Genomic DNA, 21,091 nt, shown 5'->3' on the forward strand with positions numbered 1-21,091 from the left:
GCAGGCTAGATGGTGGACCCATTGACAGGCTATAAATAGACTATGATGTCGCACATACATGCCAGTACCAGCTGAGAGACGCTGCGTCAGGTTTCGCTCTTGAAGATGATCATGGCGGGGCAGAGATCCTCTTGAGATTCTGTAGGTTTTGATCTGTTTCCCCCCAAGGCTTCTCTTATTTCTCCATCTCTTCTCCTCTTCATACTGTGTTTTTAGCTGTTGCCTTTCATACCAACACTTAGATTCAAATTTGAAGGGAGTTTGGAGTGACATTTATAGGATGTTGTTCCACTTTCTGGTTTTGACATGACTGAATTCAGTTTCAGTGAGATGACACAAAATTTTCTGGCCCGAAAGTGCTTGCCCTGAGGCAATGAAATTTTTGGGTTGATAGTTTGAGAGCCTCATGATAGTCGACTCCATTTATTTTGTACCACTCTCACTCACTTCATAATTATATCAATCTCTACCTGTCTGTCTGTGTATCTAGGCATATATATATATATATATATATATATATATATATATATATATATATGCATCTATTTATCTATCTACCTATCCTACCTACATATCCTATCGTGCACTACATAGTGTATCTTCCTACCTATTCATCTACTTATCTGTCTGTCTATCTACACATCAATTGTTCTATCTTTCTACCTGCATATCCCTAATTCTGCTTATCTTTGTCTGTTGTTTCCTATGTGTCACAGTAGTCACCTTTCTCTCTCTAAAAAAAACAAAAACAAAAAAAAAAGAAGAAAGAAAATCGAGTGAAAATTTTCACTCTGGAAGGAGTGAATAACAGATCAGTGTGAATTTAGAGTGAAATTGGAGTGTATTTTGAGTGAAAATGTTCATTTCCACTCGTTTTAGAGTGACCTCAGGGATCATTCGGAAGATTTTGGAGTGATCCCTGAGGTCACTCCAAAATGAGGGATCACTGCAAAATGGGTGAAAATGAACATTTGCACTCTAAAATTCACTCTAATTTCACTCTAAATCCATTCTTTTCTGTTATTCATTCCTTCAAGAGTGAACATTTTCACTCGATTTTTATTCTTTTAAGAGAGTAGTTATCCCATTTTATTATACATGATTGCTTGCGAGCACCTTTCAAAATAGGTATAAGTGGCTTCTTGTTTGTCAGCAAAAATCTTCTTGCAAATGGGGCTCTTGATCTTTGGGACTTTCTGCACCTTTTGCAGTAGACTGTGTTTTAGTATTTTGCTTTGCTCTTATGATGCATTGTATCCTTAATTAACTGGGATGCTTTCTCTCAACACCACCATGATCATCAGTGTTAATGTTCAGAATTACTTTCTTCACACCTTTCACTCATCCCTGTTCTCCTGTTTTTACAGGTCGAATTCACTCAGTTTGCCTTATGATGATGATTAGCCTCTTTCATCCAATCTGCATGAAAATTGTGTATTGTTGCAGGGGTGCGTTGACTTCATTTAAAGGAGCATGTCTAGGTCGAGAGAAAGAACCATCTTGAGTTATGCCTGCTCAACACCCCACCCCACCCGGGGGGGGGGGGGGGGGGGGGGGAACCACAACAACAACGACAACAAATCTCTCCATTTTCTGGTCTTCATAGTTATTGTATATGTCATAATAACTAGTAATAATACCCATTTGCTGAAGCTCAGCAACCAAATAACACCACAGCATTTGGCCACTCCCATCTCTGGAGGTCAAGGGGGAGGGCTTACAGCATCAATGACTTTTGACATCCCATTGATTGTCAACCTCATATTAGTCTGTAGGTACAGACCCTTTGAATTTTCAGACATTGTTACAAATGAAGCTTCTATATGTGCTCACTGTTGAAATTTTTTTTTTGTCACTTTCGGTCAAAAATCGAGCAGATTCATAGGGAAAAGTAGGCCCACAACATAATTTCAAAGACCCATAATGTTTCAGCGTTGCATCTTTTATCACTTTCAGAGAGAATCTATATCTATTTATGTTGGCAGTTTCCAGAATGGGACCCTATTTTCTCTTTGTGTATTGAGCATTCCAGAAATCTCATAATGGGTCTGAGTCATCTTACAGTTGATGCCTCCCATCATTTAAGGAGGAGTGAACAGCCATTAAGCAATGAATGAAAGAGTAAAGAATGAATGGCTTTGGGAGAGGGGAAAAAAAAGAAATTGTGGCACCTACATGTTCACCAGGGTTTTTCTACTGGATGATGCAGAGTCAGAAATGAAAATAAGAACCAATTTGGTTTGCTGATGTGATCTCTAATGTTGCTGAGCCATCTAGGTGATGTTGCTCATGCCGTACGAGAATCCTCCTCATGTCAGAGTGTGGTAGAGGGTAGAGCATTCGTCCTAATAAGCAAGTAATAGATTGCCCAGCCGGAGACACGGGGGGCAGAGCACCAGTGTCATTAGCCAAGGGGATGACAAGGAAAAGGTAGCCAGCTAGGCTCTAGCGCCCGGCTTTGTGCACGACGAGAGATGGTTGCACCTAGATATCTTCACCTCAGTGCCTTTAGTACAGGGGGCGACATCATGCATTGTGTTGTGCTCTAAAAGCGGGACTTCAGTGGTATTGTTGTTTCTCCGGGGCTGCTTCAAATCTGTAAGGCAAAGATTGGCTGGCAATAAATCTGTGTAAGTATCGGCGCAAACCTCTCTCTCAGAGGGTTTACTTTTTTTTTCCCTCCCCTCACTGTGACTTCTCAGTTGGGATAGCTGTAGCAGTGATACTGCAGTAGAATGCCCAGAGGTGTACAGGCTTATGCCATATAAAACATCCACTGTATTATATACACACAGCCTCCCGTCCCGAGCTGGTATGCCCTGCTTGGTTTAGGTACACCCATTGTAGATAAGGGTCAGTGCAGTTTGGATTCCCTTCTTGTCTACACTACCATGAGATGGATTGGTTCTCTTAAAGTATAACCTCTTTGGATTCAGTCTTTTGGATTCATATTTGCTGTAGCATGCAAGCAGAGTGAGGTAGGGTATCATCATGTATATATATATCACAAATTGGTTAAATACTAGTGGGAATGGTATTATCTTCATGTTTTGAGTCCAGGCACAAAGTGTAAACCAAATATACTTTATTTATCACATAAGGATATTGTAATGTTTCCGTTGTAAAGTGAAGTAAAGGCAAGTTTCTAACTACATGTAGGATATTCCAAGTATGAAATTCATTAATTTATGTTTATCTTTAAGTCAAATCATATGGTTTAATACTACCTGATTTACTAATAGTGGAAGTGAATGTTACAACTGGATATTTTCTGAGTATTTCTAATTTCTTATCCCAAAATATGTAAATTGTTATCTTTTAGAAACTATAAACATGATAAATGATTACATTAGAACATTGTTAAAGTTAAAGAACATGCAGAGTTAGTGATGCATGTTTATACAAGGGCCAATCCATCCACCTTTATTATTAATACATTCTGCGTATTTTATATTTGTATGCATTTTTTAATGAGATTTGAATGTTTATCGCTTGTCATACACCCTTCAGATAATTATATAGAATAAGAGATGAATTAAGGTTGTAAGATATGGTAGATCAAAACAATGATCACATGAAATATGTTTATTGAGGGATTATCATTAAGTGAGAAATAGCTTGTTGAGGATTATAACAGCAAAGCATGAAATTGCTTTGTTGTTTCAAAGTGCTTTAATTTTTTTTCTTTAAAGTGGAAATTTCCAAATTTGAATGTGATACAACTTGTTTTCATTCATTATCATCCCTAAAGAGGAACATACTAATGCTATAAATGGATGAGATACCACCGGTACATCTGTGTTGGTGTATCATGACCTCCTAGTAATGAGATCTTGATAGCTTTCTTGAGGTACCCAGAGGAATTCCATTTTATAGATGACTAGCTTGCAACTCGGTCACTATAGGCTTGTCTCCATCAAACCGAAGCTTCAAAACAGTGCATTATTTTGTGGTTTAGGAAATTAGCACAATGTCAAATTAATCCGCTATTTGTGCAATGAAGATGGAAATAGCACACTATTTGATCTGGAAAATTCCCTCCTTGCCTGGTCTAGTTTAGTTTTTGTGAAATAGTGCACTAATTTGTAAATGGCCCGCTAATTTCTATGAGCATGCTAATTTGTGAATTAATGCATCTTTTGGGTTGCATCTCCGTGACTGCAAAATTTTCTTGATCCCATCGTTGGAACCCATGCCCTACGTAGAGTTCTGTGGCTATGCCAAGTAATAATGCAAAGTACTTCTGCTTCAATTTTGGGCTAATTTCGCAAGTGTGCTGTTTCCAAGCTAATGAAGATGCACAATTGTAATATCGGGTTATTATCCCAAACCGCAAAATAGCCCGCTAGTTTGAACCTCAGTCTGATGAAGACACACAACTACTGTAAATTGAAATGGTATCTGTCTGATTGCTTTTGTGTGTAGGAGTACTGTAGACTACAGTCATTCAAAATAACCTTTTCTTTATAGGAGCAAATGTAATAGATTCCTTTAGTCCCATGCATATATTTAGAATGAAGGAAACGGAATATCTCCCTGATCATGACTTGAAATGTTTTTAATGTGAACCCAGCTGTGACTCACCTGATTTTTGCCTTTGACCCCACCCACCCACCTCCAGCCATAGTTCAACTCGGTTGTCATGGGCAACACACAGAGTGGCGATCCTGAGTATGAGCTCATTTATCAGATCCTTAAAGTTCGAGAGCAGGTACAAGAAATCACATTATCCGTGTATCCGTCATTTCCCAAGCTGCATCTAATCCCACACATATACTAATGGGTCATATCGAAACAAGAAGATGCAATCTGGTGGATTACAGGAAGTTGAGAGATTATAAAAACAAAACAAAAGAAGCCTCAAAATGCTTCTCTCTGTCAATCATTTCAAATAAGACATTCATGAACATTTATGGCTAGTTAAATGATCAGTGTAAATTGCTATTTTTTGTGTGTTTCTGTAGTTGGTTATGATTTGTTTGGAACAAATAGAATTCTGATGAATGTCAACTTAAGTTATACTGTACACATTAGGCCTAATGTGTCATAAATGAAGTCTTAAAGCTACTCCAAACTTCCATCTCAAAGTTTTCATTCAATGGTGTGTCCATCATCAAACTCACTTGTCATTTATAGTCAAAAAAAAAAAGAGAGAAAAAGAAAACCAAACGCACTAAAATTCCAAATGGAATACTGCCATTTATGGCCATGGTTTACGGGTTCATTTACGATTTGGAAGCCACACATCGTAGTTGCTACTGCAGAGCAATTGTTGAAATCCTCCTGTGTCTTCTTGTTCAGATTTGGACCATGAGCAAAATTTACACCTTATTTACTACCATCCACTGTACTGATAATGGCAGTGTTATGTGATTGTTTTGTGAACACGTAGAGGAATGAAGTATGGAATGCTGACTGTGAATGATGAGGTTTTTTTTTCCCAATGGTTTTGTCCTTGTCTTCCGTCTCCTGTAGTCTGTCTCGTTCATGGGAAAGAAGGAAAGCAAAGAGCCGCAGTATAGCGTGTTTTATCAGGTATAACAAAAGAAGTTGCAGTAATTTAGAAGCAGACATGTCTTGGTACCCTTTGGGTGGAATGGTAACCTCTCTCCTTTTGCCCGTGAAAGACATTACTCTGTGAAGAATCATACTTAAAAATTGTTTTGTCATGATGATATAGGATGCTACTTTCCCTTTGAAATGCTGGTGGTAAAGGCGTGTAGCTCAAGCTGTTAATGCTGTTTTCTGGGGTTTGTGTGTGTAGGGACTGAGCTTTGCTATAGGCCCTACCTTCCTTCTTTGCAATTGGTAGAGAATTAAAGTTATTGCTTATGAGATCTTTGTGAGCCATGTATTGATCCTGTGTGGAATCATACTGTTTAGAAGGTAATGGGGTACTCAGCTAAAGATTTAGATTAGATTTGAAAGGATCTTGTTAAAGTATTGCATTATTCATTTCTCATTCTTTCTTTCTTTCCCCTTCTATCTCTCCCTGTCTCGTGTTCTCCCTTCCCTCTCTCTTTCTTTCTGCCCAAAGAGGGATTTTTGGAGATAACCAGCATATATAGCTCCAGGCCTCATCATAAATGCCTACTACTGTGCTCATAAGGCCCGTTCACACACAACGAAAATCGAAATTACAATCGCGATGCAAATTTCGATTTTTTTTTTTTTCGACCGTTCATACACAGGGAAAAATCGCACTTCGCAGCAAGGAAAGAACGATCAGTAGCCAAATTGCGCATGCGCGAAACTTGCATGACTGAAGACTGACCCCACGGTCCCAATAGAGTTTCGCACGCGCTACCAACGATGGGATTAAAAATACCGATTTCCGAATCTCGATCGCGCTCACACACACGACGCTTGGCAAAATAATCGTGATTTTTTTTTTTTTTTTAAATCGCACTAATAGTGCGAGTTGGATCGCGAGTAGGATCGTGAAAATTAGTGAGATTTTCTGTCCACACAGGAAAAAATTTCGAAATTGTGATTGCGATAAGAAAATCGATTTTTAAATCTCACTTTTTTCCTTGTGTGTGAATGGGCCTATAGTCACTGTAAAAAGAGCAAAGTAAAAAAAGCATGGTGATGTGCATTGATGTCAGCACATCAATCTAGAAATTGTTGTATGAAACTGATAACAGAAGGTGGGGCGCTATGCTTTATGTTACTTGTGAGTTCAAAGGTCATGGCAGGGAGCATTAAAAAAAAACAAAGAAGGAAGACAGCTGTAGGTAGGTTCATCAATTATGTCAGGTAATGATTTCAATCTATCCTTTTAGATTGCCTCTTTTCTTTTCCATCATACTGACATTAGCAAAGCTTTGTAGACAGAAAATTGGAAGCTTTTTTTTTTCTTTATCGCTGGAGAGCAGTGAGCTGCCTTGTTTGACCACAGTCAATCAAGTGGTAAATATTCATAGGGATTAACAATATCCTGTGCAAGGGAACGAGTGTGCATTGGCCGTTCAACCTATGGTAGAGGGAGAATAAGCTCTTGATTAAAAGGCATTGAGCCATGTCTCCCTTTGAAACAAAATCACTCATGTATGCATCAGTTTGAAGAGTAGGAAATTAGTAGACGAAGAAAGTTTGGAAATGTATATCAGCAAAATAAAAACATTCAATGTCTATAGTGTGAGTTATTTCACAAGAGTATGAATTTTTTCTTTATACTAGATCACTTTTAGCTTCTTTCTCATATATGACAAAGATCTAGATTGATGTGAAAGATAGCAAATTTGATGGTACACTTCCAAGATTTTATGCAGTTGTATGAAAGAGAAAACAACATATCTTTTGTACATAATATTTTACAGTCTTAGGGTGCACAACCCTGATATTTTTTCTTTTCAAGGATGGGAGGGAATTATTTGAGGAAAAGCAAGGTGAATAGCAGGGAAGAAAAATCAGGTTTGTTCGTAACAGAGGGTTTTGAACAACTTCCATGTCTGATGTCATTGTAGTGTGGCATTGTAGGACACAGAGACCTCCCCCCCCCCTCAAAAAAAAAGAAAAAAGAAAAAAAGAAAAAAGATAAATAAATAGATTAAAAAAATAAAAAAATAAGATAAAATAAAGGAAGGAAGAAATAGAATCTATGTTTCAGGGGCAGGGAGAGAAGTTAAGGGGGCATTACCTGCCACACAATCTGAAGTAACACTGTGCCATTTCAAAATTTGTGGTATCACTGCATACCAAATGGGTAACCTTCATTCGCAAAACAGTATGACCATGAAAAGTGAAATGCACCTTTAACTGAAGTATCAGTGATGCAGGCATCTGTATTGTACCTAATAAAGGACAAGGTAACCTCTTATGCATCATAAAGCAGACACTAACATTTCCTTCCTGAAAGGTAGTCTTAAGTTTCAGACTTTATAGTCAGACTGAATTTACTTTAAGATATAAGATTTTAAGGGAGCCAGAAGGACTGCATATATGTATGGGAATCTGTCTTTTTCTTCTTCCTTCTCATTCTTTTTCTTCTTCTTTTTTAAGGAATGTAGTAGGAAAAAGTAGAATTTAAGGATTTTTCTGCATGATAAATTTACCCTCTTGCAAGTTTCATGAGCATGACAGGTGATGTTTTCAAGGTTCCACAGTAGTTTCCATGAAGTGAAGGGGACTTTACAGCAACATACGTGTTGTACAGTGTAGTGGTGGAAAATGGCTGAAATTGTGCATGTAAGTGTGATAAGTATGGTTAATGGTGAAGATAGTTTTATATTATAAGCTGTGGTTTATTCAAATTAATGTGGTTTGATGTGCTGCATGCTTGAGGCTGAAAGAATTGCATGGCGTGCAAGAGGATGCTTGGAGAACGTGTCGTGTTGGGCTGTTGGTTTACATGAAGTTGGGATTACTGGAACCTATGATTGATAATGGTAAAAAACAACAATAAAAGTTGATTTTCATTATGAAACATAAAATCAGGTGCAACTTTGCATATCGGCTGTTAGCTACCTCGATCATAACTTCTTCATGGTAGATGGTGTCAGCATGTATCTGGAAATACTGTAGGGCGGAGAACCATGCTCACTATGAAGATGTGGTTTTAGCACAACTTTCGACATTAGTTGTTGGTCGTCCTGGTTTCTGGTGCTCAGTCTGGTTGTGATTCTTTCTTGTGATGTATTGGTGTAGGAATCTGCCGAATAAATTTCTTTTCAATGTAGCTGGCAACAATGCTGTCTGTTGTGACAAGCATGTTGGTTTGCTGTGGATTGCATGAAGTCAGGGTTCAATAAACATTGTCTGAAAACCGTCCACTGAATATTGGCAAACATTCTCATACCTTGTTTTCTCCTCTCTCTGTGGTAGCTGTGTCTGTCAAGGACTTCTCTTTGTGTCTTTTCATCCATTCTCTGTTATTTTTCATCATTTCTCTGAAATCTTACCATTGCCCAAGTGAATGAAAATTGGGATTCATTCATTTTCTATCAAGTCAATTGTATGGAATTTATTCCCCCCCCCCCCCCATGTTCGTGCAGGACACACAATATGAGATATCATAGAACAAGTATTTATTGGTCATTTCATACCACATTCTTTGTCTTTTTCCATTTCTGTCATGATCAAACTGCTTTGAGTGATACTGACTATACATTCACAATGGATTTGCACGCAGGTTAGTGTCCCTGATGGCTTCAAGTCATTGGACATTACAGACTTCTTCCTTGTTTGCCTTTAATACTAGCTCTCCACTAGCGACCAGTTAGCTACATGTATCCCAGTTTAATAGACCTCTTTGTTTTGCTCTTGTGGAACACTTTTGATTTCTTTTTCCTGTCATTGCACAGTCTTGCTGCTCAGGTCAGTGTTTTCTTCTTGCTCTTTAATCGCGAGCTCTAGATCTGCCTCACGAATGTTGAAGGTTTTGTTTACCTTTGGGAGCAGTGATCTAAAAAAAAAATTCAAGATATCACATTTGATGCATATGTGTAGGTCTGTTGTATCACAAAACCATCCTACCATATAAAATTTTGCAATAAAGCCTAAAATATAAGGAGATATCAGATTTTTCTCATTAAACAGTAACTGTTGACGGTTTAGTCTGGAAACATTTTTATTGTAAAGTTTCTATTGTTCACATATTGTGTATTTAACAATACTTAACATCGATTTTATGGATTCAAATTTTTACAGTGGTTGTTTCTGATCCCTAACTCACATTTTAGAACTATGTTAAAGCACTGACGCTGGGTTCTTCTTTCTTCTGCAAATGGTAAATTATTCCTTTAAGATGACGCAGCCTCCTGGGTTGAACAATGGCAACAGCTGTCTTGCACATGTGCAGAACACCATTTTTAGCCTATTGACATCGTCTATAGCATTTGCGTTGCATAATATCTAAAACTCGCTTATATCTTGTAGCTATTTGATCATTTTTTTGGGGGGGGGGGGTTAGAACACGACTGTGTTGTCACAAGCATAAAAATGGAACAATGTAGATTTTCTTTTTGCACTAGATGTGCTTACCATACAATAGATCCATCTGCAATGTATTTAGTAAGCAATAGATACACTGTATGTGATAAGTTTAATAGTGATAGTTTTTGGTTGTTACAATTTGTTGCGTGTTTTGTTTGTTTTCGTTTGTATTGTGTTTGTATGCTTTTTACTCTTCTCAGTCCTGTGTCATGTATGAAGTGTGATAATGACAGCTACATGTGTGTCAGCTTCGTAGTTTGAGCATCTTACAATGCTCACTCCTGCCTTCTCATTTTCTCTCTAGTGCATTGTAGTGAAGGGGTTGACCTGGTAACGAGACATTTCTAATGTCGTGTCACTTGGGTTATCTGTTTGTTGGGCTGTCAATCTGTCTGTTCATGTACAAAATGTAGTTGATTAGCTTGGTAGGGATCAGCTTCAGGTATCATGATGACACTTAATAAATGCCTATTTCTACATATGGGCAAATGTTGTAAAGACGATCTTTCGTGGTGTTCAGCCCTGAGGTTGGAAATCCCAGAATCAAAGTTTCGAATTAATAGATTTGATACATCACAAATAACAAAAAACAAACAAACAAACAAACATACATGATGAAATTCAATCTGTTTTTTTTTTTTAATGTCTTCACGTTGAAATGAAGAAGAAGAAGAGGAAGGAGGAGAAGGAAAAGAGGAAGAAGAAGATATCTACCTGGGTGTCTAGTCTACTCAGAAACAGGAAATATTTGCATTTAAAAAAAATCAGTTGTTAGGATTTCAGATGGAATGTCTCTCAAGCATTACAAGTGAAAGGTCAAAGATGAAAGGTCACTGTAAAGCATAGGGATCCTCACCTGCTACATGAAGAATATTGAGCACAGACAAATTAGACATGATAGTGTGAGAGTAGTGGAACAGGTGGAAGCATAGATGTCCAGTGTGCAATGTTAAATTTCTTAAGTTACATGTAGGGCTGCCCATTCAACCTATAACATAGTTTGCATAGTTTTCATGCCTTTTATAAAATAGCCTAAAAAAAATGTATAGATAGTAGAGAATAATAAGTGACCATACACCGTACATCGTACCATATTAAGCAACATGTTAATAGCGATTATTTTTTTATGTGTACATTTATTACAGAGAGTAATAAATGACCTTGTATCATACATGTACCGTATGTAGCAACGTGTTCATAAACATTTCTTTCATGTGTTCAATAGAACACCTTTGTTGGGTTTGTGTGTGTTTGTTACCTGGCTTGATTCTTTCTTTGTTTTTGTTTTAGTTTTAGTAACAAGCTCTGATGGATTGATTGGTAGTGATGGATGGTGTGTATTTTGAGCCAGAGTCAGATGTGTAGGATCTTGTCCTTCATGTTTCTTAACGATACTTTAACATGCTCTTTATATTCAGAAGTCTTTGAGGGTTTGTTTCATGGATTGACCTGATGGATGTCAGTGTATCATTGATTTATTTCTCACTGCTGAATGTGAGATTTAATGTGATGAAGATTTTGATATGTTCTGTTGAGTATTGCCTCTTTACCCTACACCTGATGAAGAGACTTTTGAAGCCAGGGTCTTTACAATCCGGACAGACAGACCAACCAAAAAATAAAAAAAAATAAAAAAATACCCGCAGCATGATTTGACTTTCTTTTCTCACTGTTCATTTGTCAGTTTTCAAACCTGAAGCTAATGTCCAGTATTCATCTCAAGAAGACATGATTATACTGACCAATCAAATGCCGTTTTCCAGAATTTTTTAGATGGATGCTACAGGCTAGAGTTTATTCCAGTCCTTATTGTCTATTTTTTTTTTCTGTAGTTTACAGTTCATGTGATTTTTCTGCTTGCTAATTCTTAGCATCTCCCATTTTCTCCTAGTTATTTCCACCTGTCTTATTCAAGTAACAAGAAAGAAAATTACATCTTTAAGATATGCCCTTATGCCTGAGGGCATTTTACTGTGAAGTTTGTGAAAGTATTTCTAGGCAAACTGACTGAATTTATAGAGCAGGTCCGTCATGGTAACTTCAATGCATCTTCTATTGATTTTTTTTCCTGATACAATTGTATATTCCACTGCCTACCTACATCCTACATATGCATTATTGTTGTTGTTATATTCGTAACTTCATTGCATGAAACCCTAGACATTTCATAATTGGTGATTGTGCATGAAATATCTAACCCTAATTTGCTAGTACGGTGTATGCTTAATTGCTAATATTGCGTTCATGCATTCATAATGCAGCATGATTCTTTTTGTATATTTTTTCATGGCCAAATGTTTCATATTCCCTGTATGTACAAATGTATTTTAAATCTGTCATTAGATTAGCATTGGAAATCATCTTTGTCATTATGTTCATGCTGGAGTATTGTATTATTTCTATCTGTGCTTTCAGTTTGCTTTATGTTGATTTTCACAAATATTTTCAGTATTCTTTGTTATTCCTTATATCATAAAGCATATATACTCTGCAAATTACATACATATAAAAATAAATGTGACAATATATTTTGAAGAATTTTATAGTTAATTCTTCATATAAAGGCCAAATATATTTTCTATGCAGCCTTAATGTATCCGACCAGGGTATTTAATGTCACATTCATATATTTACCATTCACCCTATCTCTTCATGAATGAAGTTCATTGAATTATCGTCATGGCATAGAAGTATAGTCACTTATTCATGTGCGGAACCCACATCCACATATATATATATATATATATCAATCGTAATTAATTCATGCGGTCAGCCAATTTCATTTATGTTAATGATTTCATCCAGAGCCTCAGGAAGAAAAAAGGAACTGATGATATTCCCATTCAAACGGGCTGCATCCTCCTCTGCTATGTTCACACATAAAGAAAGGATCGATCTGCCCGCAAAATCTTCCAAGCTTTAGTACTGTACCAACTGGTAGAGAAAGCTTCATCCATCATGCTAAATTGAGCTTAGCAGTGCTCGGGGAAAGAAAGAAAAAAACAAACAAAAACAGAACCAAGCTCAAAAAATGGAAAACAGAAAACCAGAAACCAAACCTTGAGTATAATACCCTATTAGTCTCATCTAACAGTTCATGCTGATCTCTTATACCATTATACTCATTAATCTTTATACTGATTAAATGAGAGATTATGGCACCGATGGGCATTATAAGGAGAGTGATATATTATGTAGACATTGCAGGTGCAGATTTGAATCCAGACTAGTTTATGGCTGTCAAAGCAAATGATGTTGACAGTGTTAGCCTACCTTACAAGCCATAGAGCATTTTATTTTTCCTCATTCCACACAGCTTTCCCTTGTGTTTTGTGAAGAAATTCAACAGCGACATAAACGATTCATATATTAATATATTGATGTGGCAGTAATGTCGCGTTTCACAATTTTTATCAAACAACCAAGACTGCAAAACTAGACAAATTTGGTAGAATGAACTTGACTTTAGAAAAAGGTGGTGTACAGCCTGTAAACCAGGCTAATTCTATACTGTGTGTAACAGAGCAAAACACATGCACAGGTTTGAATGGGAATATCAGTGCAGGGGTGTTTGTTTGTGTGTGTCTGTTTGTCAAGGCCAAATATGCTCATACAAACTGATGTGGACACATTTTGTTTATCTGTCTTTGATCGAACCGAGACCATGGAATGTGTGAGGCTCTGGCAGTTGAGAGAAAATTCATTTCTTTCTCACCCCCCATCCCCTCCCCCCCCCCTCCCCCCCAACCAATTATTCTGATGCTCCAATTTTAACCAGACTATAAGGTGTATTGCCCTTTGGGAAGAAGATTAAACTTGAACAAGATGACCTTTCATCCTCCCAGCCATCACTTATGGCAAATTCTGGGTACAAGAAAGAACATGCACTGGTTGTCTGTTCACTGCATATGTTAATGCTATATTTTTGGTTGAAACCTAGCTTCAGGTTTCTAACAATTTTGGTACTGAGATAATGAGAAACCTCTTTATGAAAGAGCATGTAATTCCAAGAGGAATTCAATGTTTATTTGATGAAGATTGGTCTTGAAATGGCTGAGATATCCAAAACAAAGTGATCCTAATAAAAGGTGGAACCCACCTTTTACTAGAATTGCTGTGTTTTACTTTGTTTTTGGATATCTCTCAGCAATTTCAAAACCAATTTTCCTCAAATAAACTTTGAAATCTTTTTAGAATGGTATGCTTTGTTGCATTTCATGAGTGGTTTCTTAGTATCTCACAAAAAAGTTATAAGTTCAGTCCTCATCTCCACCAATTGAATACCATCCCCCTTTAATGCAAGAATTTTGTATGATTGTAAACGTACAACTTTAGTTTTTATTTTTTCACTGAAAGGGAAAATCTGTTCCTTTGAAGGAGAATTCAAATTTTACAAAGCCTCCATGTTTGTCAACAAGTTTGAAAAATCCCCAACCCATAAAACAATTTTATATGGTTTCTAATATGGCAATTTACTTCATATTTATTGTCTGTGTATTGCCAAAAGGGTAGTATTCAAAAGACAGCTAAAAAAAAAGAAAACAAAGTGGTTTGAATTGTTTTGATACTTTAATAAATAATTGAATTATGAATTTCTTTCCATTTACAAAATAATGTGATTTCAAATTAAACAACACAAACCTATTTCCCCCTTAAAAACTATATTAAAAAAAAAAAAGCTTTGTCCATTTATCATTAGATTATTATGACCGTGGAAATTTCTCAAAGTATGTAAAGAAGAAAGAAGAAAAAGAACATAGACTTCATTTGTGTGTGTGTGTGTGTGTGTGTGTGTGTGTGTGTGTGTGTGTGTGTGTGTGTGTGTGTGTGTTAATTCCCCATCATTTATACATTGGGCCTTATCTCTATTTCATCCTTTTTGTTATTCATGTATTTGTTTGTTCATGTGTTTGTGTGCGGGCGTCATCAGGCTAAGAACGAGCATACTTCGGTGTTGGACAAAGAGGTTGAATCCGTCGTCATGGAGCTGCAGGAAGAGCTGATCTCTGTCCGGTTAAAAGAGGCGGAGTCAGCCGAAACGCTTAAGGTTCTAAACAGCAAGATAGATGGGCTCGAAAAGGTACACACATCGATGAAAGAGAACATGAAGTATATGGAGCAACTACAATTGACCAATATCTGTAAAGAAATTTGATTCAGAGCGATATTACAACAGCAATGATACGTTCTCTAATGCCACTGTATTTGCACCAATCTGTATTTGAAAAAAAAAAAGAAGGTTACATTCATTTGACATTAAAAGTATGCAATGATTCTAATGTGCACTGCTTTTTAAGTTTGATTTTTGTCACCATTGATCCTCTTTCCCCCCTCAGAATGTAATCATTATTTATATGTTTCATTCTCTCTTATTCCAATGCCTCTCAGTCACAATAAGCACAAGTTTGCTTCATCACATGCCATTGATTTTCACATCAGGGTTCTTTATGAGAGATGATTATTATTTTATAACCCTTTTTCTAATATTTTCTTTTGCATGTATCATACATTAACATAATCTTAATTTTTTGCTTTAAAAAGATAGCTTGAGAGAAACTAATCGATGACTCTTTAACAATGCTGATGCTGAAAAGATCTATATTTTTGACAGCTAACATGTACAGATTTTTTTTTTTTCAGTTCAAATGTGTACAAGAAATGTACAATCATTTAATTGTGATGAGGGAAAGTCAAGGTCGTTAAATTCATTTTAGGATTTATATTGTGTAAGTTATAACTTGCAATGCCTTATGACACATATGACAATATTTCATTAAGTTCATTCACTGGAGTTTGATATTGTCTAACTGTTGAATTTCCTTCCAAACCATCAGTCCCAGAGAAAATAAAACAGTCACTGATGTTAAGTAAGATATATGTTATACAGAATTTTTGAGAAAAAGAAATATATAGCTATTTCATTCCAAGCACCAACCCATATGCCAGCTACATTGTACATTGCTACATGATATGTATATTTAATATGATTGTTGTGTGGCTAAAGGTACCAGGGTTCAACATTCATTGAGCAAACATAGCCCATTTACGTTTCTTGCCATTTTTAAATTCACATAATATTGCTCCTTAATTGACTTATGAACAAATTGTTACATGTGTCTAGTCCTGAAACACTACCATTAAACCAGCAAAGCAGACTACTACATTGATAACTAGTGCGTGGTGGCATAGATGTGCACATAAAACTTGTCCAGTATAATTTTTGTTATATTATCACTTTTTTAAAGACATGTATTGCACTCTCACAAAATTCATGTTTGTGCCACTGACCAGGATGAAATATGAGCTATATAAGATTGTTACAGAGGTTAATTTGGCAGTGCTACTTTCAGAGCAATAGTACATTTGTACGTGAAACGTACATTCATGTATGTATGTATTTTTGCCAAAGAAGCCAGTGTTTTCTTGCTCAGTGATTCTGTCTTTTATAATTCTATTTTTGAATATATGAATGAAAAAGGATAATCAAATTTCATTTTAGACCCATTGTCTGATGAAAGTCTGATCTAAACAAGACAAAAGGAATTATGGAAATACATATTGATAACCCAAAGGGATGACTGAAGATGACACAGTTAAATTTTGTAAGATTTTATGAATTATTGCTTTAATTACTCAGTCTTACTGTGCAATGAGCTGTAGAATGTCAAAGTCATTCCAGTCGCTTTGTGTATAATATTGATGTGTGTAAGACAGTATTTCAGGTTAAAGAAATGCATTATTTTGATTTAGTGTTTACTTCCTGCTTTATTTGCTATTCTATGGATGTTTGTCTCCTATTAACTATCCCATCATCCATCTGGCTCTCCAGATCAACAAGAAGCTACGGAAGGAGCCGGGGCATTCCATCGCGGCGCTACAGGATGAGTTGATTGCCGTCAAGCTGCGGGAGGCAGAGGCAAACCTCTCACTGAAAGAACTCAGGGAAAAGGTCAACGATCTTGAGAATCACTGGCAGGTGAGGGGTTGTTAACATGTCAAATGTTAGTTTGGAATTTTTAGCCCATAATGACCTTTAAACCTTTGGTTTTCGGCCTTTAGTTTATCCTATGAAGTCAGGTGAGGTACAATACAACGTATATATTGTGATTGTCCATTGTCCATTATTTGAACATGACCTCTCTTTTCTTCATTTGGATGTTTTTCATGGAAATACAGCTGAAATGCATCATCCAGTTTTGGTGGTTGAAGGGAGGAAGGGATGGGGGTGGTTACTACCAGTTCTTAGGATCATGGTCAGAAAATCGAGGGGCAAACTCTAGGTCGTAGTGACCAGAACACCTCATCTCTCAAGCCAGAACTGAGCTGCTAGAGCCAACCTTTATTTTTATATAGGTGCTTTGTTTGTGGATGAGGAATTAAGAGTTGATCATGGATAATCCAGGGTTATTTCTAGATGGTCCGATGAAGGGGCTAAATACTTGTAGACTACAGTCCAAAAAACAAACAAACAAAAACAAAGCACCACAATTTTTTTCTCTTCTTGAATGCAAAGTAGATGCAAAAGGGTAAAGAGTAGATGTGGTTGAATTCAGTGACAGACTTCACACACATGCATTCTACATTCAATTTATTTTAAGAAAAATTGAAATACAAATGAAACAAACACCGATTCAGCCTTTGGGCGTCGGCAGGAATGTATTTTGACCAGCATGCACCAAATGGCATCCTGGAACCATGCTGGGATTTCCATGTATCACTAATCTGCATCAATTCACATGCCAGGCAGCTGGTAGGATGGAAAGAGGTCACTTTTTTGCTCGGACAAGTTGATATATTTCACATTTTACTTTTAGCTTTGACTACAGAGCTATGGGTGCAGGGCATCTCAAGCATCACATTGTTAGTGTTTGTGTATTAACGTACTGGGAATGTATGAATTGAATTTCACATAAAATTGTATTATAACATTTCAGTTTATGATCATCTGGTGTTTCTTAAATAGCATGAGTAATTGTGTTGTTCACTCACCCAGCCAGGCAACTGTGCATGCAGAAGAAAATAAAGGAATTCAAAGGAAGTAGTAATCCTGGAGATTTGGATGCAAGCGAAAGTCGTACTATTTGTAATTATTAATATTAAATCTCCTGAGATGAAATACTTTAATACTTCATTATAAAGGTATACACTATGGTACTAATGAAAATAACACTATTTTTACCTCCGCCAAGGGAGGAGGTTATGTTTATGTTTATGATTGGGATGAAACTTGCAGGAACATTTGAGAATGACACAAGTAACAAACGATTAAGTTTTGGTAGTGATCCAAACTTTTTTGGGGAATTTATGAAGGATTTTTGATATTTTGGCAGGTAGGGTCAATGAACTTGGGAGTTCAGGCTGCGTGTATTTGAGGTTTGAATGCGCGCACTAAAGTGCATGCCCTACAGTAGTTTCTGCTAGGGCAAGGCGCGCCGTGCAGCTGAGGGTTTATGACGTAACAAAGGCTTCTAGTACTACATGGGGAAATCGGGCAACTTGCAGCACACAATGCTATAAAGTACGTATGGGTGGAAATCACTGATATCTCTATGGATGAACAAGATCAGTGGTGGAAATGAGCTGCATACTTGGCAGAGGTCTGCGCTCTCAGAGTGCTTTTCTAGTTTACTGTTACAGTGTACCAGTGTTTCTTACTGCCTTTGTTTCTTCTTTATAGTGATGATAAGAATAAAAATGATAATGAAAGTTATTATATGATGTGGATGTAATCAATAGCCACCATCATATCTACAATTTCAATTATTGCAATACAAGTGGAAATATTTGCTATTCAGCCCTTTCTGTGCCAACGAGTCAAACGTGCACAACTTTCAGACACATACCTATCGACAAGCAATTAATGTGGCATGTAGAGGGTTAATAATGATATTCTTATGTATTTCATCATCATACACATTTGTACTGTACATTTGTACGTGTAGTTACTATTGTTGATCAGTGATCATGTTCGAAGTGATGATGCATGTCTTCATCTTTAAAGTTGTACCCCTCCTCCTCCTGCAACTTCTGCTGTAAGTTCAGTTGTCATTGTGATGTATGTGTATCACTCCTACTTCATGAAATGACAGAGGCACTTGGATAAGACGCTAGGCAAACAGAAAGGGACCAACAACCGACCAACCATCCAGCAAATCACCGAGGAGCTCATGTCGGTGCGGCTGCGAGAGGCGGACACGGCGGCCGACCTCAAGGAGACGCAGCAGCGGGTGATGGAGCTCCAGACACAGGTATGGCCCACGTTGCCATGGAGACAGCAGGAGGGCATCAACCAAAAATTTCTTCGTGGGATATTTGTTCGGGGCTTATTCATGCCCCAGTATTTCCCAGTGATGTAATGAAGATCATACACAAACTGTTAAAAACAGGATGTTGGCATCTTTAGAACAGGCTGAGAGAGTTTTACTTTGGATCAAAATGCAACCACCTGCAGCTGTGTGATGAATCATTTCTCTGTAACAAAGTCTTTTCAAGCATTAATCTCGGTACACATTCAGCAGAGCAGAGAAAGTCAATTTCTTCATGTGGAATGAAAAAAGAAGAAGAAGAAGAAAGAACATATTCATTTGTTGATTTGGTTTGCCTTAACTGCAAATGTAAACATTATGGTGTTCATCTCTCTGCCGTAGTATTCAGATACCTACAGTTTGCACTACCACACAATTAAATCATGCTCAAACTGTTGTAATGATTTTTTGACACTTGTCATATATATTTTCTAAGATATTTTTTTCCAGATTTGTTGTTTTTCATTGCTTAAAGGACAAGTTCACCTTCATAGACATGTGGGTTGAGTGAATGCAGCAATATTAGTAGAACACATCAGTGAGAGTTTGAGCAAAATCGGACAATCTGATAAAAAGTTATGAATTTTTGAAGTTTCTGCTCAGTCACGGCTGGATGAAAAGACTACTATAGCTTGTGATGTAACATGAGTACAACAATATAAAGAAAGAATAAAGAAAATTCAACATATTTCCATTTTTCTCGCATAACAAAAGAACGCTCGACTTCTCTCTTTCAGAAGGCAAGGAAATAATATTACCCTTAATATACGCCAGTAGCAAGTCGAAGAAATGTGCACTTTATTCAAAAAGTAAAGTTTTGTGAAATTCTCTTTTTATTTTCCTTATATAGTTGTACGCATGTGACATCATACACTGTAGTAGTCTTCTCTTTCAGCGGTGACTGCGCAGATACTTTAATAAAATATTCGTAACTTTTGAACGGATTGTCCAATTTTCCTCAAACTTTCACTGATGTGTTCTACTAATATTGCTGCATTCTCTCAATCCTTATGTACATGAACGTGGACTTGTCCTTTAACAACATCTTTTTTTTTTCTTTTTCTTTTTTTTAATGGAGTCGGTTCTCTTTGAAACTCTTTTTGCTCATCATGTTTGAGCTTGCATTTTCTATTAAATTGGACCATACTGTGTATATCGATATCCGCCACTCCAGAATCAAATGACCAGCAACCAGATGCGGAGGATAGAGGAAGAGCGGCTGGAGATCAAACACGACCTGGAGGTCAGCGAGAAGAAAGAGCAGGAGTTACAGAGCGCCCTCTATGAGGCCCAGAAGGAACTATGCAAACTGGAGGCCAGAGTAAGTATACAAATAATGCACAGGTACAATATGTGACCCTGCATCACAAAACCAACAAAGTCTCCAGACATGGATTTTTAGTTAAGAGCAGTTAATCTCAGTACTTTACAACAAAAAATATGTTGTAGAAAAATAGCTGAAAACACAATTTCCCATTCATTTTATGACTCAAAATTTAGGAATAATGTGGAAGAAGAGATAGCTCTTTCAGAAAATATGAAAAACTCAGGATTGACATGCTTACGAACCTTTTAGGAGTTCTCACATAAAATCAAGGGGTGCGACTTTTTGTTGGTTTTGTGATGCACGGTCACATATATGAGTGCACTAGTGGAGATCCAGCACACTCACAGGTGTGTTCATACTGTTGTGTAACATGCACAAGGCGCAGCTGAGTGCATGTTGCACAACATTGTGAATACTCAAGAGTGAGCTGCATCTCCCCTGTGCATTATTTGGTTCATAAAATTGTTTTATGAACGATATTTCCTTTACAATTTGGACCTTTGTGGGTAAGTGCCAGTCGGCT

At 37.0% G+C, this 21,091-nt stretch overlaps 2 protein-coding genes across 2 annotated transcripts in view; both read left to right on the forward strand.

Moving 5' to 3' along the window:
* LOC140240940 (ecotropic viral integration site 5 protein homolog) overlaps positions 1-21,091 on the forward strand; it is a 99,175-nt gene that overhangs the window by 51,519 nt on the left and 26,565 nt on the right. Inside the window, exons 13-16 of the mRNA XM_072320712.1 lie at positions 14,867-15,016; positions 16,766-16,912; positions 19,026-19,184; positions 20,416-20,562. Of these exons, the coding sequence (XP_072176813.1) occupies positions 14,867-15,016; positions 16,766-16,912; positions 19,026-19,184; positions 20,416-20,562 (603 nt within the window). The remainder of the gene's footprint in view (positions 1-14,866; positions 15,017-16,765; positions 16,913-19,025; positions 19,185-20,415; positions 20,563-21,091) is intronic.
* The window catches only part of LOC140240937 (major yolk protein-like), a 102,346-nt gene that overhangs the window by 23,639 nt on the left and 57,616 nt on the right, over positions 1-21,091 (forward strand). The window lies entirely within an intron of this gene.

The sequence above is a fragment of the Diadema setosum genome, chromosome 17 (genome assembly GCF_964275005.1).
Source record: "Diadema setosum chromosome 17, eeDiaSeto1, whole genome shotgun sequence".
Classification (NCBI taxonomy): Eukaryota; Metazoa; Echinodermata; class Echinoidea; order Diadematoida; family Diadematidae; genus Diadema; species Diadema setosum.